The sequence below is a fragment of the Nannospalax galili genome, unplaced genomic scaffold (assembly GCF_000622305.1).
Source record: "Nannospalax galili isolate Female #2095 unplaced genomic scaffold, S.galili_v1.0 scaffold155, whole genome shotgun sequence".
NCBI classification, from domain to species: Eukaryota; Metazoa; Chordata; class Mammalia; order Rodentia; family Spalacidae; genus Nannospalax; species Nannospalax galili.
Window position 1 is genome coordinate 7,982,297 of NW_008339923.1, and position 14,281 is coordinate 7,996,577.

The following is a 14,281-nucleotide window of genomic DNA, read 5'->3' on the forward strand; positions in this document are numbered from 1 at the left end:
TTAAGAGTTTTAAAGAAATGATCAAAAGTTAGTACCTACCTCTTCCTAGACTGGATCTTCTACTGACAGAGAAAAATGAATATGAAGAACATTATTAGATCATTTGACAAGAAGTAGTTATGTCAGTGTAAATTTGGGAAATTAACAACTGCATTGTGGCACATAAGAGGAGTTTTTATGGGGCAGTTGTGAACTGCCTCGTGGGTGTTAGTAACCAACTTGGGGTCCTCTGCAAGAGTAGTGCGTGCTCTTTAACTACTAAGCCACCTCTCCAGCCTTAATTTTTGTATCATAAGAAACATTTGTTAAGAACGTCTCAGGAAGGGATGGTGCTGGCAAGATGGCTCATCAGTTAAGAGCACTGGCTTGCAGAAGACCTGGGTTCAGTTCCCAGCACCCACATGATGACTGACAGCCATCAGTAACTCTAGTTCCACAGTATCCAACACCCTCTTCTAGCTTTTGCAGACATTGCATATATGTGGTCCGCCTATACACATGCAGTCAAAACACCATATACATAAAAATAAATGAATAAAATTTCTCAAGTTCATATGACTATAGTACTATGATATATGCAGTTACCTTATACTTCAAGAGAAAACATAGATTGATCTGTGTATTCCAACAGAAAGAGTTTTGTAGAAGTTTTTCTTTGTGTATTTTGCCTGCGTGTAAGTGCACCACATGTGTACAAACCTGTGGAGGCCAGAAGAGGGTGTTGGATCCCCTGGAACTGGAGTTATGGATGGTTGTTAGCTCCACGTGGTTGCTGGGAACTGAATTCAGGTCTTTTGCAGGAATAGCTCTTAACTACTGAGCCATGTCTCCAGTGCTGAGAAAGGATTTTATAAAGCAAGGGAATAAAACATTAATAATGGGCAAATCTGGGTAAGTCAATGTGGTGTCTTAGTGTTTAGTGATTTAAATTTCTTTAACGTATTGTGAGTTTATAATTATTTCCAAAAAAATTTTAAATGTATACAAATATGGGGTTGAAGAGATAGCTCAGTGGTTATTGGAGAGTATTCTTGAAGAGGACTCAAGTTGAATTCCCAGCACTCATGTTGGGTGACTTAACAACCACCTGTAACCCCAGCTTACTCCAGGGAATCTGACACCTGACTTCATGGTCACCTGCTCTCAGGTCACATATCCTCAGACAGACATACACCTATACATAATTCCAATTAATATATAAGACCCAGGGGCTGGAGAGATGGCTCAGTCAGTGGTTAAGAGCACTGAATGCTCTTGCAGAGGACCCGGGTTCAATTCCTAGCACCCACATGGCGGCTATGACTGCCCTTAATTCCCGTTCCAGGGGAATCCAAAGCCCTCTTCTGACCTTTGTGGCATTGCATGACATGGGTGCACTCACATACATGCAGGCAATACATTCATACATATAAAAAGGTAATAAAATAATAAAAAAATATTTAAAAAAGAAAAGATTGTTCTTTGGTGTAATTTCAAATATTGCTGCACAAAAGCATTCTTTAAAAAATTCTTAAATTATATTTATTGGGACTGGAAAGAGAGCTCAGTGATTAAGAGCACTGACTGCTCTTGCAGAAGACCTGGGTTCAATTCCAGCTAACAACCATCCTTAACTTCAGTTCCTGGGGATCCAATGCCCTCTTCTGACCTCTGTGGGCATTGCATGACACAGGTGCATTTACACACGCAGGGAATATACTCATACACATGAAATAAAAAAGTAATAAATTTTTTTTAAATTTGTGTGTGTGTGTGTGTGTGTGTGTGTGTGTGTGTGTTCCTGTGGTGCACATGTAGAGGTCAGAGGACAACTTGTAGGAGTCAGTTCTTCTACCATGCAGGTCTAGGACTCAAACTCAGATCATCAGTTTTGACATATGCCTCTATCTGCTAAGCCGCCTTGCTCGCTCATCATCACAAAAATATTCTTGTTTGTTTGTTTGTTTTTGTTTTTGAGACAAGGTTTCCCAGTAGCCTCAAATTCCAGTAGTCCTGGAATTCACCGTGTCAGCCAGTCTGGCCTCAATCTCACAGAGATCTGCCTACCTCAGCCTCTTGAGTGCTGATGAAAGACGTGTACCACTGGCTCCACCATGCCTGACTCACAAAAGTCTTCTTCAAAGTACTTAGCCTTCTCTATTTGGCACATTCCTGGGAATATACCATGACTATTACAATACTCTTTGGTGGCAGAATTTTTAAAGTACATGTTAATAGGAGATTGGTTGAAAATTTTAAGTATGTTAATGCTGTGCTTTGAGTTTCAACTGCTTAAAAACATTTTCGTGAGGTATCAAGTTAGAAAAATTAAGATGAATGATCATAGCTCATAGCTTTTTATTAAATGAACAACATTGTTCAGTATTTTGCTTTGTTAAACTCAGGCCCTCACACGGGCTAGCACTCTTGACTATGACTTCCCCAGCTATGAACAATATTATTAAAACCTGTATGTTTTCTCATATATGTACAAGTAACATTTTCACATAAAATTTCATAAGAATGAAGCAAAATCTTGAAAGAGTATATACATGACTGGTAACAAAGCATGTGATGGGATGGGAAAGGGGCTGGTGGCAGAGGAGGTAATGGTTTTGGGAGAAAAGGTGGCAAAAATAGACCTAGACATAGTCGTGAAATTTTTCTTTGTGTGTAAATATGTAAGATGCCAACAAAATCGTCTTTCTTCCTTCCCTTTCTCTCCCTCTCTCCCTTCTTTCTTCCTTCATTCCTTGCTTCCTTTCTTTCTTTCCCTTTCTTTTTTTGAACAGGGTCCCACTTTGTGCCTCTGGCATGAAGCAGACTATGTAGACCAGGCTAGCTTTCAACTCACAGATGCGACTGCTCTCAAAGGTAGAGGTGCATGCTACCACGCTCTACCAAAATCTTCTCTTGGTCTTTATCCCTATTTATTTTTTTATTTCTATTTATTTTTTATAGCTTACATCTCTTCTCCAACTAAATTTCAAATACAAACTATACTAATTGTATTCCATGGAATCTCTTCTTTCATAAGATCACATGTGATCTTTCACTGCTAGATAGCTTAGAAGTGTTTTAGTTCTTATCCTTTCAAACTCTCTGTGGAATTGGGTGGTGCTTGGACCATGCTTTTCCTAAAATTCTCTTGCCTTGGTTTCTGAGACATTGTCTTTTCTACCAGCTTCCCAGACTGTCTTGTTCCAACTTTGCTTGTAAACCGTGTCATCATTTCCTTCCTCTGTACCCAAGTTGGTTTTCTCAAAGATTTTACTTACTGGACCCTCTTCTTTTAATGCATATAATCTCCCAAATATGTTTAACCCACATTCACTGATTTAAAAAACAAATAGTAATAATATACTCTTATTCTGTCGGTTTATGCTTTCAGTATTTCTACTTTCACTATATTTATAAATCTGTCTATTGAAAGTGCAAGCTGAAAGTCCTTTATACATCTTTTTTACTATATGTAGAATTAGGATTTTTTTTTAATCTTTTTTTTTTTTTTAATCTTTTTGAGACAGGATCTCCCTATAGCCCCCGCTATCCTGGAACTCAACTACTATAGACCAGTCTGGCCTCAATCTCACAGAGATCTACCTGCCTCTGCCTCCTGAGTACTGAGATTAAAGACATGCACCACCATGCCCAGCTTAAATTGGGATTTTCTTAGTTGAAATTTCATTGCCTTTCATGAGAAATGAAATTGAGAAGTAGAATGTTTTATTTGATATGTTAGTTCTGTTATGGCTATGAATTCTTTAATTTTAAAATTAACAGCTGTGAATGCTGTTAATTTTTCAGGAGACTATAGCTTTGAAAAGCAGCTTTTGTTACAAACTTCCATAGAACAAAATGCTGCAACAAAAAAATTTTTTTTCTAGAACCTTTTTATTTTTGGTGATACTGTTTCCTTTGTTCATCAGCTATGTATTGATTTTTCAGAATATTTATTTTCCTCATGGTGAATGTGCCTGAATTATTGCTTGATCAAAGTGCCTCAAGGAATGATGCAAAAATTATCAGTAAGTATTATACAAAGATTTTGGAGTTACTAAAGACTGATGAAAATACCCAAATTTTATTATTTAATTTACATGAGGTCCTTGTTTAATTTAATCTTACAAAACTTGAATCGGTCCAAATTCAGAATGCATTATTTAATGAAGAATTAATTTAACTGCCCATAGAATGTTTGTATTAGCAAAGATCCATAACATCATTATCTCTCTGAAATGTCATCCATGTGACAGATACACTTTAAGTATTGCAAAATTAGAGAATAACCAAGTGTATACATTTCACAGCTTTAATAAACTAGAAGTAGATAAAGCAGGGTCAATATATGTAGCATTCCAAATATTTATTCCACAAGACATTATGTTTTATGTGAGTGCTGCTCTAAGCAACTGTCCTCTAAGCTATTTGCTGTTAATACCAATCCTCTACATAAGAAATGTGTGCCAGTGCACTTGTTTTCTCAACATTAAGGGGAAAATTGCTGTGGAAAAAATGTCAGCTGATCAAGAACAGTGTATAGTAACATAATTGAGTTCCATTTTTGGTGCAGGGCCCTGTTTATAATGAATTGGTAATACGGAGACTGGCCTCACTTAGTGTGACCTATGCTTTGAGTTAACAATTTTATAGCATGTTTGTCAGATGTTTATGACAATGTTGCAGGAGTACATATCCTGGTTAATACAGTATATTTGTATGTGTGTGATACTTTTAAATATTCATGATTCTTCAGTTGCCCCCCCCCCATTTCTACCCTCTTCCAGGTTTTTTTTTCTTTTTGTTTTTTGACAAAGGGTCTCACTGTGTAACTAACCCTGGCTGGCTTCGAACTTGTTATATAAAGCAGCCTGACCCCAAACTCACAGAGATGCACCTGCCTTTGCCCAGCCCTTTTCCTAGTTTTATTCATTATCCTAAGTACAAAAATCCTACCTAATAATGATACCTACTATAAATAATGCTTTCATGTTGTCATACTAAAAATTTAGTCATATTCGGAGAGCCAGATTGTGCTCATAAATCATAATTATTGTAATAGAAAAGTGCGTCACATACTGCTTCTCCATTCTTTCCAACATTCATCACTAAAGGTTTTGTTAACTTGGCAATATTCTAGTTTTGTCATTTTAAAGTATGTCCATTTTAAAGTATGTCCAATGAGCACTCTTTAAAATGCCAGTCATTGTTATAAAAGTTACATTTTTGAGTCTTTGTTGGTAATCTAGCCTGGTTTTAAGTAGCTACCATAAATTTTTCTCTTGGCATGCTTCAGTTTAACCAAAGAAATGCTTTATCATAATAAACTATTTAAGAGTCTACTGTAAGACAGATTCGGAGACTTGAAAAGATGGTGATCCATTCATTGTTACCCACTAGTGCTTACTGAATGCATTTCTGTGTCATAAAATACATAAAATGATCAGTGTTTTGAACTTTCATTTTCTCAAAATGTTGAAATTTTATTATATCATAAAAATATAATTTGTGAAATTCTTTCCCTTAGTTTTATATTTTAGTAGCTATGTAAAGATAAAGTATTGGCATATTGCTTATATAGACTTAGTTAAGAGAGTCAAGTAAACAAATATTTAAGCCCTAATATGGCAAGGGTTTTTTTTTTTTTTTTAATTTGTTTTCTTTTGGTTTTGGTATTTTTGTTTTGGCCAGTTTTTTGTTTGTTTTTTTGGTCTTTTTGAGACAGGATTTCCCTGTAGCCCCAGCTGGCCTGGAACTCACTATGTAGACCAGGCTGGCCTTGAGTTTTAATTCACAGAGATCTGCCTGCCTCTGCCTCCTGAGTGCTGGGATTAAAGGCATGCGCCACCATGCCCAGCTATTTGTTTTTAATTTGAGAATGAGGTTTTACTATGCAGCCCTAGCTGGCCTGGAACTCACAGAGATCCACCTGCCTCTGCCTCTAGAGTGCTGGGGTTAAAGGCGTGTACCACCACTCCTGGACAGAGTTTTCTGTGAACTGGTTTGGTTTATAGCTTAACTTAAGTAGAAGAAGCATGACCTTGGGAATACTCAAACTTTTTTTTTTGGTCTTTTTGAGACAGGGTCTCCCTGCAGCCCTAGCTGTCCTGGAACTCATTATGTAGACCAGGCTGGCCTTGAACTCACAGAGATCCACCTGCCTCTGCCTCCCCTCCCAAGTGCTGGGATTAAAGCCGTGCTCCACTACACCCAGCCAAATTATTTTTATTTTTATGTGTATGAGTGTATTGCCTGCATGTATGTGAGTACACCCATGTTGTGCATTGCTATGGAGGTCAGAAGAGGGCTTCAGATTCCCCTGGAGCTGGAGTTAAGGACGGTTCATAGCTGCCATGTAGGTGCTGGGAATGGAACCCAGATCCTCTGCAAGAGCAGTCAGTGCTCTTAACCGCTGAGCCATCTCTCCAGCCCCTCAAAGCAAACTTTTTAATCTTAGAAGTATGACAGATCCAGGAAAAGGTTCCTTAGGGGGTTTCTTAGAATGTCCAAATATATCAACTTTTTTGATCATTAGGATTGAGACCTTGATATACACCATTTCATAGGGTTGGGTTTGGGGGTTTGTTTGTTTTTTTGTTTTGTTTTGTTTTTCTGTTTGTTTGGTTTTTGTTTTTTTTGTTTTTTTTTTTTTGGTCTTTTTGAGGCAGAGTCTCTCTGTAGCCCCAGCTGTCCTGGAATTCACTTTGTAGACCAGGCCTTGAACTCACAATCCCAAGTGCTGGGATTAAAGGTGGGCACCACCGCACCTGGCTGGCCTGGAATTCTCTATGTAGATCAGGCAGGTCTCATAAAGATCTTCCTGCCTCTGCTTCCCCAATACTGGGATTAAAGGCATGTACTACCACTAGCATGCCTGGCATGAGGTATTCTTTGTTTAGTGGCAACTTACCAAAATTTAAGAAATTCCATGATAGTGTTTTCCATGTTGTACTTACTCTCCTCTGTTTTATGTGTGGTATACTTTACACACAGATTTGAATTGTGACTTTTAAAACTTTCTTATATAACTATCAGCTTGCTTTTACCAGTATTTTAAACAATACCCATTTCGGTTCTTTTTAAAGTCGGTACTTTAAATCAATACAAATTTTATCATGTTTTATCAGCCCAGGCCCAAAACCTAAGATTTTTAAATTCTTGAAGTATTTATTAATGAAAATATATATATAAAATTTTAAGGGGGAAAAATAAATTATGAAATACCTAAACTAATGTAGCAAAATTCTGTTAATTAGTACTATATATAAAAATAACATGTTCTGTATCTTGGATTTTACATATGTGTATGAAAACTAGTGAGAAATTATGGTCGTAGTTGCGATGTGCTCTGAATAGCAACAAATTAGCATATTGTAAGTTCTTGTGTTTTGTTACCTAGAATAGTCTGCTAAATTACCTTTAAAATTCATGTAAATATGGGCTGAAGAGATGGCTCAGTGGTTAAGAGTACTGACTGCTCTTGCAGAAGACCCAAGTTCAAATCCCAGCACCCACGTGGCAGCTAACAACTTTTTGTAACTCTAGTTCCAGGAGATCCGATGCCTTCTGACCTCTGCGGGCATTGCATGGCATGGGTACACTTACATACTCACACTCGTAAAATAAATAATAAATTAAATTTAAAAGTTTAAAATTCACATAAATGCAGCGGTCAAGAAATAGGAAAGGCATTTTCTCAGAAAATGTAAAATTATTTATTGCAAATACCAAAGCTAATGGCTCTTTGTTTAAAAATGCTAGCTTGGTGATTTAACTTAGAAACTGAATTTCTACCAGTGCCTAGCAACTTAAAGTGAGTCTGTCACATAATTATAGTATAGTATTACTGAATATTTAAGTTTAAAACTATAAAGTATACATTTGGGCAGAATGCTTAAAAAAGACCTTTAATTTTTAAGATGCTGAGTTTTGTATACACACATTTAAATGAGCTTGACTTAAGTAATTACATTCTATCTAAAGAAAAATGTTTAATCATGGTTTAAAGGACCTCCATGTAATGTATGTATTCATAATGGAGTATCTGACCCTGGGTGATTTTTATCAGTCTCCTTTAGTGACATCAAGATTTTTGTGGTGATGCTTGTCCTATTTTCAGAGGAAGAAAATGCCATTTTTATAGAATCAATTTCTATGTTACGTTTGAAGAAATTGTGTGATGACTAATTAAGGGACATACGTAGAGTGCCGTGGTCCTTGTCCTTGATTTATTTATGGTAAGAACAGATGCTACACTTGATCTCAATCATAAAAATAAGAACTGGTTTATTTCCATTGTAGAGTTTACTTTGAAACACAGTATTTCCAGCTGTTGGTCATATTCTTTTTCCTCTGTTTCATCCTGAAACAATGTTACTTCTCTTACCAGTGTCTGTTATGTAGAAATAAGGTGAAATGAAAATAAATTATCATCTGATACACTTATTTCCAACTATGTATGTGACTACTTTTCTCCAGTGAAGTGGAATTAAATAAACACTTGATATTTGCTTTGGAGAATTGAGGTTTAGAAATGTAGATCTAAAGAAGACTGCATGATGAACTCGTTGATATAGCTCAGTTACTGGAGTGTTTATCTACAATGCATGAAGTTCTGGGTTGAATTCCTACCACTACATAATCCAGATGTGGTGGTGCACACCTGTAATCCAATCATTTGGGAGGTGGAGGCTAAAGGATCAGAAATTGGAGGCCAGTCTGGGATATATGATGATGGTGGGGGGGCTGAATCTGAAGTTATTAATATTTTATTTCCGTGTCTCTAAGCTACGTTTCTCAATCAGTTGGATCTGAAAGCTGTCAAGAAATGTTTCCTAAAATGCAGATACATTTTTGTAATGTTGATTCCTTGTCTAGGTAAATAAATAAGTTAAATTTATGTGATTCTCTTAAGTATACTAATTTTTGTTAGTGCAAAACAAGAAACCACTCAAAGTATACACAGAACAGGTCTAGTTTGGTTGTGAAACATTCTTCCCTAGGAGGCCCCAGGGAATCTTTGAAATTCAAATTGCACAAGTAGTCTCAGCCAGGAGACTAAAGGTAGAGATGATCACAGGGAATGCTAACAACACTCTCACTTAGAGTAATTCTCCACAAACTTCAGTAAGTAGTTTTTCCCTTTATCCATATGAAAAGAAATTCAGAGATTTGAGGAAAGAGCCAGGAGGAACAAACACAACAGATAATCCTGCAGATAAGAAAAGGAATAAGTTCTCAGTATCTTTGGAAAATACAGAGAACAGTGGCTCCACCAATCGTATTGGCAAAAGACTGCTGTAAAGTAGTAAGAAACCAAAAACATAATTGAATTTATGATAGAATTAGTCAGGTCAAGCATGCTGAAAATCTAATTTGAAATCTAAAAGAAGGACAACTTATGAGATACAAAGGAAACAAAGACTTTGGAAATGATACTGACTAAACCCCCATGGGTGAACTTACACTGAGGGACATCTTTGAGCACTAACTTTACGTGATAGGCCTTAATACAAATGACAGAATGTAAGAACTCCAGTCGGGGAGGGAGTATGGAAGGGTCCCAAAGGGGAAAGGAGTAGAGTATAAAGATGATCTTATGTATGAGATACACAAAAATTCAATAAAAATTTTAATTTTTTAAAGAAAAATAAAATTAAGAACTTAATTTTTCATTTTCTTTTTTTTTCTTTTTGATGGCTTTTTGAGACATGGTTTCTCTGTGATCCCAGCTGGCCTGGAAATTGCTTTGTAGACCAGGCTAGCATTAATCTCACAAGACATCTACCTACCTTTGCCTCCTGAGTACTGGGATTAAAGGCGTATGCCCCTATGTCCTGCTGAAATTTTCATATTATAAATAGAGTAAATGTTGGGAAGAAAGTCTTTTTGGTTAAAGATTTGTATTTTAGGTCAGAGGGCTGTGTGTGTGTGTGTGTGTGTGTGTGTGTGTGTGTGTGTGTGTGTGTGTGAGAAACAAAGTCTCATGGAGCAAGGATGGCCTTGAACTTTTCGTCGGTCTCCCAAGTACTGGGATTATAGATCTGTTCCATCACACTTGGCTTACATTCATTTCTCTTTCTCCCTATCTCCCTTCTTAGAAGTCTCCCTGGTATTAATAGAAGCCTTAATTCTGGTTGAGTGCTTTATGTGAAGAAAGGAAAATGAGCACAAAAGGAGAGGGTATGCCAAGCGGGGCAGGGTGGGCAGGGGGAGCCATAGAGGAGAAAGACGCTCACACAAAACTTTAATGATGCAGGGGATTTTGATAATAGGAATAACTCAAATAGTAATCTTTTCCCCACTCCTGTATTTTAGATGGCTTAATCATATGAGCTCAGATTTTACCATTCCTAGACTATCTAGATGTAATCTGTGATTCTTTATAATTTTAGAGAAATTAGTAAACTGTGTGCTCAGATTCCACTTCTGTCAGGACTCACAAAAATGTGGTAACAGATAAATGAGTTAATATATGAATGTGCAGCAAGACATTGACTCACAGAATTAGTATTTGATATCTACAAGTTCAATGCCAGCCTTGACTACTTATATTTAGCAAATCCCTATTCAAAGTAAAAATCTTAAGGTTATCACATTAGACATTTATTTAAAATGAAATATTTTAAACCCTATTTTATATGATTTAGACCTTTATTTAAAATTAAATATTCCAAGCCAACTTCATATGATATTGTAGCTTTATAGTCTTTAAATTTCCATTTGTATTTGCCATTATAGCGATTGAAAATCAAAATCATCTACCTAAATTCACTAATTTGTAGACAATTGAGATAGTCAAAGCATGCCTTTTATTTCCTTATTTGCTATTGAGTCCTGAGCCCGGCATGGCGGTGCACGCCTTTAATCCCAGCACTTTGAAGGCAGAGGCAGGTGGCTGTCTGTGAGTTTGTGGCCAGCCTGGTCTACATGGCCAGCTGGAGCTACAGGGAGACCCTGTCTCAAAAAAAAAAAAAAAATCAAGTGAAGAGTAGGTACACCAAATTTGTTTTAAGAATTTAACACTAGTCTTGGGTGAGTATTTTTAATTTTTCTTTCAGATAAGGCCTTTTCCAACTCAATCCTCTACTCTTTTAAATGGTTAATCCTAAGAACTCAGATTTTAGTGCTCCTAGACCACGTAAATGTAATCTTTGGCTCTATCATCTTGGACAAACTGGTTTATCTGTGTGTGCTCACATCTCCTTCAGCCTTCTGAGTGCTGTATCAACGTGCTAGCCTTGGTTCCATTCCATTCCTTTTTTTCCCTTCTCGCCCCCTTTTTTCCTCTTTTCCTTCCTCGCTCCCCCTCGCCCCCCCTCTTTTTTCCTCTCCTCCTTCACCTCCTCTTTCTTTCCCTCTCTCCTCTTTCCTTTTTATGAAAAGCATTTTACACATAATGTTATTCTAAAGCCTAGATTTTTATAGCAGAGGTGTTTTCTCAGTATGCTAATTTAAAATCCTTAGTGAAGAACTGAGAAGATGACCTAGTCAGTAGAGTGCCTGCTGGAGGGCCTGAGTTGGATGCATTTTAAAAAAAGAAAAAGAAGACTTGGCATAGTAGCACATGTCCTTATTTCCAGTACTCGAGAGGCAGAGGCAAGATCTCTGTGAGATGGAGGCTGGCCTGGTCCACATATTGAGTTCCAGGCTACCTGGGACTACCAGAGTACCTGTCTAAAAAGAAAAAGAAACTAGCCCTAGCAGGTAGGCACACATACATACATGCTCCTTTAATCCTAGCTGGGGAGACAGACTGGAGGATCCTGGGAACTGGCTGGCCAGCCACTCTGACTGAATCAGCAAGCTCCATATTCACTGAGAGACCCTATCTCAAAAAATAGATGGCAGGGGCTGGAGGGATGGCTTAGAGGTTAAGAGCACTGACTGGCTTTGCAGAGGGCTTAGGTTCAATTCCCAGCACCCATCGGTAACTCCAGTTCCAGGGGCTCTGACGCCTTCTTCTGACCTCTGTGGGCATTGCACTCCTCAGGCAGTGCATGACACTGGTGCAGTTACACACAGCAGGCAGTACACTCTACATAAAATTAAAAAAAAAATAAGCCGGGTGTGGTGGCACACGCCTTTAATCGCAGCACTTGGGAGGCAGAGGCAGGTGGATCTCTGTGAGTTCAAGGCCAGCCTGGTCTACATAGTGAGTTCCAGGACAGCTGGGGCTACAAGGAGACCCTGTCTCAAAAATACAAAAAATAATAATAAATAAAATATTTAAAAAAACAAGCTGCATGTGGTGGCTCACATCTTTAGTCCAAGCATTTGGCAGGCAGAGACAGGTGGATCTCTCTGAGATCGAGGCCAGCCTGGTCTACATAGCTAGTGCCAGGCCAGCTGGGACTACAGGGAAACCCTGTCTCCAAAAGACAAAAAGTAAATAAATAAAATTTTAAAACAAATGGCATTTGATATTGGCCTCTGACCTCTGAACATGCACATACATGTGTTGGAACACACACATACACAAACAGACAAAAACGTTTTAGTAGAACTCTGTTTTCCCTTTTTTAGTAAAATACATTTTTATATTATTTTATTTATTATTTTTATTTTATGTGTATGAGTGTATTGCCTGTGTGTATGTGAGTGCACACGTGTCGTGCAATGCCACAGAGGTCAAAAGAGGGCTTCAGATTCCCCTGGAACTGGAGTTAAGGCCATGTGGGTGCTGGGAATTGAACCTGGGTCCTCTGCAAGAGCAGTTAGTGCTCTTAACCACTGAGCTATCTCTCTAGCCCCGTCTTTTTTATATATATTATTTTTATTTTATGTGTATGAGTGTATTTCCTGCATGTACATAAGTGTACCCATGTCATGCAGTGCCCTCAGAGGTCAGAAGAGGGCGCTGGAATTACAGACAGTTGTTAGATGCCTGTAGGTGCTGGGAATGTAAACTGGGTCTTCTGCAAGAGCAAGCAGCCAGTGCTCTTAACCACTGCCCATCTTTCCCATAAAAATGTATATATTTATATATATATATGTATGTGTATATAAATATGTATTTATATATACGGAGGTTTTTTTTGGGTTTTGGTTTGGGGGATTTTTTTGGTCTTTTTGAGACAGAGTTGCCCTGTAGCCCCAGCTTTCCTGGAATTCACTGTGTAAACCAGGCTGGCCTGGAACATATCTTTATGGTTTCAATTAATTAAATATTTTAATCTCAATTTCAAATTTTCTTTTTACCTACAGTGATTTCAGTGTTGAAGAAAACTTGCTTATAGAGATTTTTTTTTTATTTAGGCAAAAGTTTTATTTCCAAGCTCTTCAAAAATTATTACAAATACAAATTAAGTTTCCATCCAAAAGTGTCCCAAATTAAATCAAAGGCACAGCACTCAAGTAAAACATTTGTGACTTGACTTTGTTTTAGGTTGTAGTATTTTCACATTGTCTTTTAACCATTTGTAATGTTCTGTATGTAGGTCACATTTTAAACAGTTTTTAAAAACAAATAATGTAGCATCTTTTAAAAGGTACAATTACAAAAGGGAAGGAACTCAAGAAAAAGAAAAATCTGCTTTATACACAAGATGGGGCAACCTAATGTGCAGTACAGCATCAATCCTTTCAAATAGGTTTCCTGAGAAGCTTCTCCCAAGTTTAGTGTGAAAAATAAAATAATATTCTCATTTAGAAATGAGCAACTTCTTGCTTAGAAAATCAGGGTATCAGCCTGTTCTTAATTTTATACTTTCTTGTCTTAGTAATTGTAAATTAAGAACAAATTTTATGGGGCTGGAGAGATGGCTCAGCGGTTAAGGGCACTGACTGCTCTTGCAGAGGACCCGGGTTCAATTCCCAGAACCCACATGATGGCTACGAACCATCCTTAACTCCAGTTCCAGGGGAATCCAAAGCCCTCGTCTGATCTCCATGGCATTGCACAACATGGGTGCACTCACATACATGCAGGCAATATACTCATACACATAAAATAAATAAAAATAAATAAAATGTTTTTTAAAAAACAAATTTTATTATAATACAAAAATGTTAGCAGTAGCAGATTATAAATACTCCATTTTTTCTTCATAAAATATAAACATCCAGTAAATAGAACATACCTGCCACTTCAGACACAGCAACATTGGTACCTCATTTATGGAAGAAATACAGCTTAGTAAATTTGGTGGTACAGTTTCTATTTGTCTTAATATAAAAATACTTCAGCAAAAGAACTAGGCCATTTATAATTGAAAACTTCATTTTATTGTCTTATTTGAATTTAAAAAAACCACTAATTTCTGTGGAATTTGGCTATTGGTGCAGGCCACAGAGAAGGTCC

General features: G+C 37.3%; 1 protein-coding gene across 3 annotated transcripts in view; it reads left to right on the top strand.

Annotated features, from left to right (window-relative positions):
* Positions 1–14,281, top strand: part of Ankrd12 (ankyrin repeat domain 12) — a 111,183-nt gene that overhangs the window by 66,070 nt on the left and 30,832 nt on the right. Inside the window, exon 2 of one of the 3 annotated variants that reach the window (XM_029564314.1) lies at positions 3,928–4,007. The exons of the other annotated variants lie outside the window; for them this stretch is intronic. Within the exon in view, the coding sequence (XP_029420174.1) occupies positions 3,944–4,007 (64 nt within the window). The 5' untranslated portion in view covers positions 3,928–3,943. The remainder of the gene's footprint in view (positions 1–3,927; positions 4,008–14,281) is intronic. 3 annotated transcript variants of the gene reach the window in all.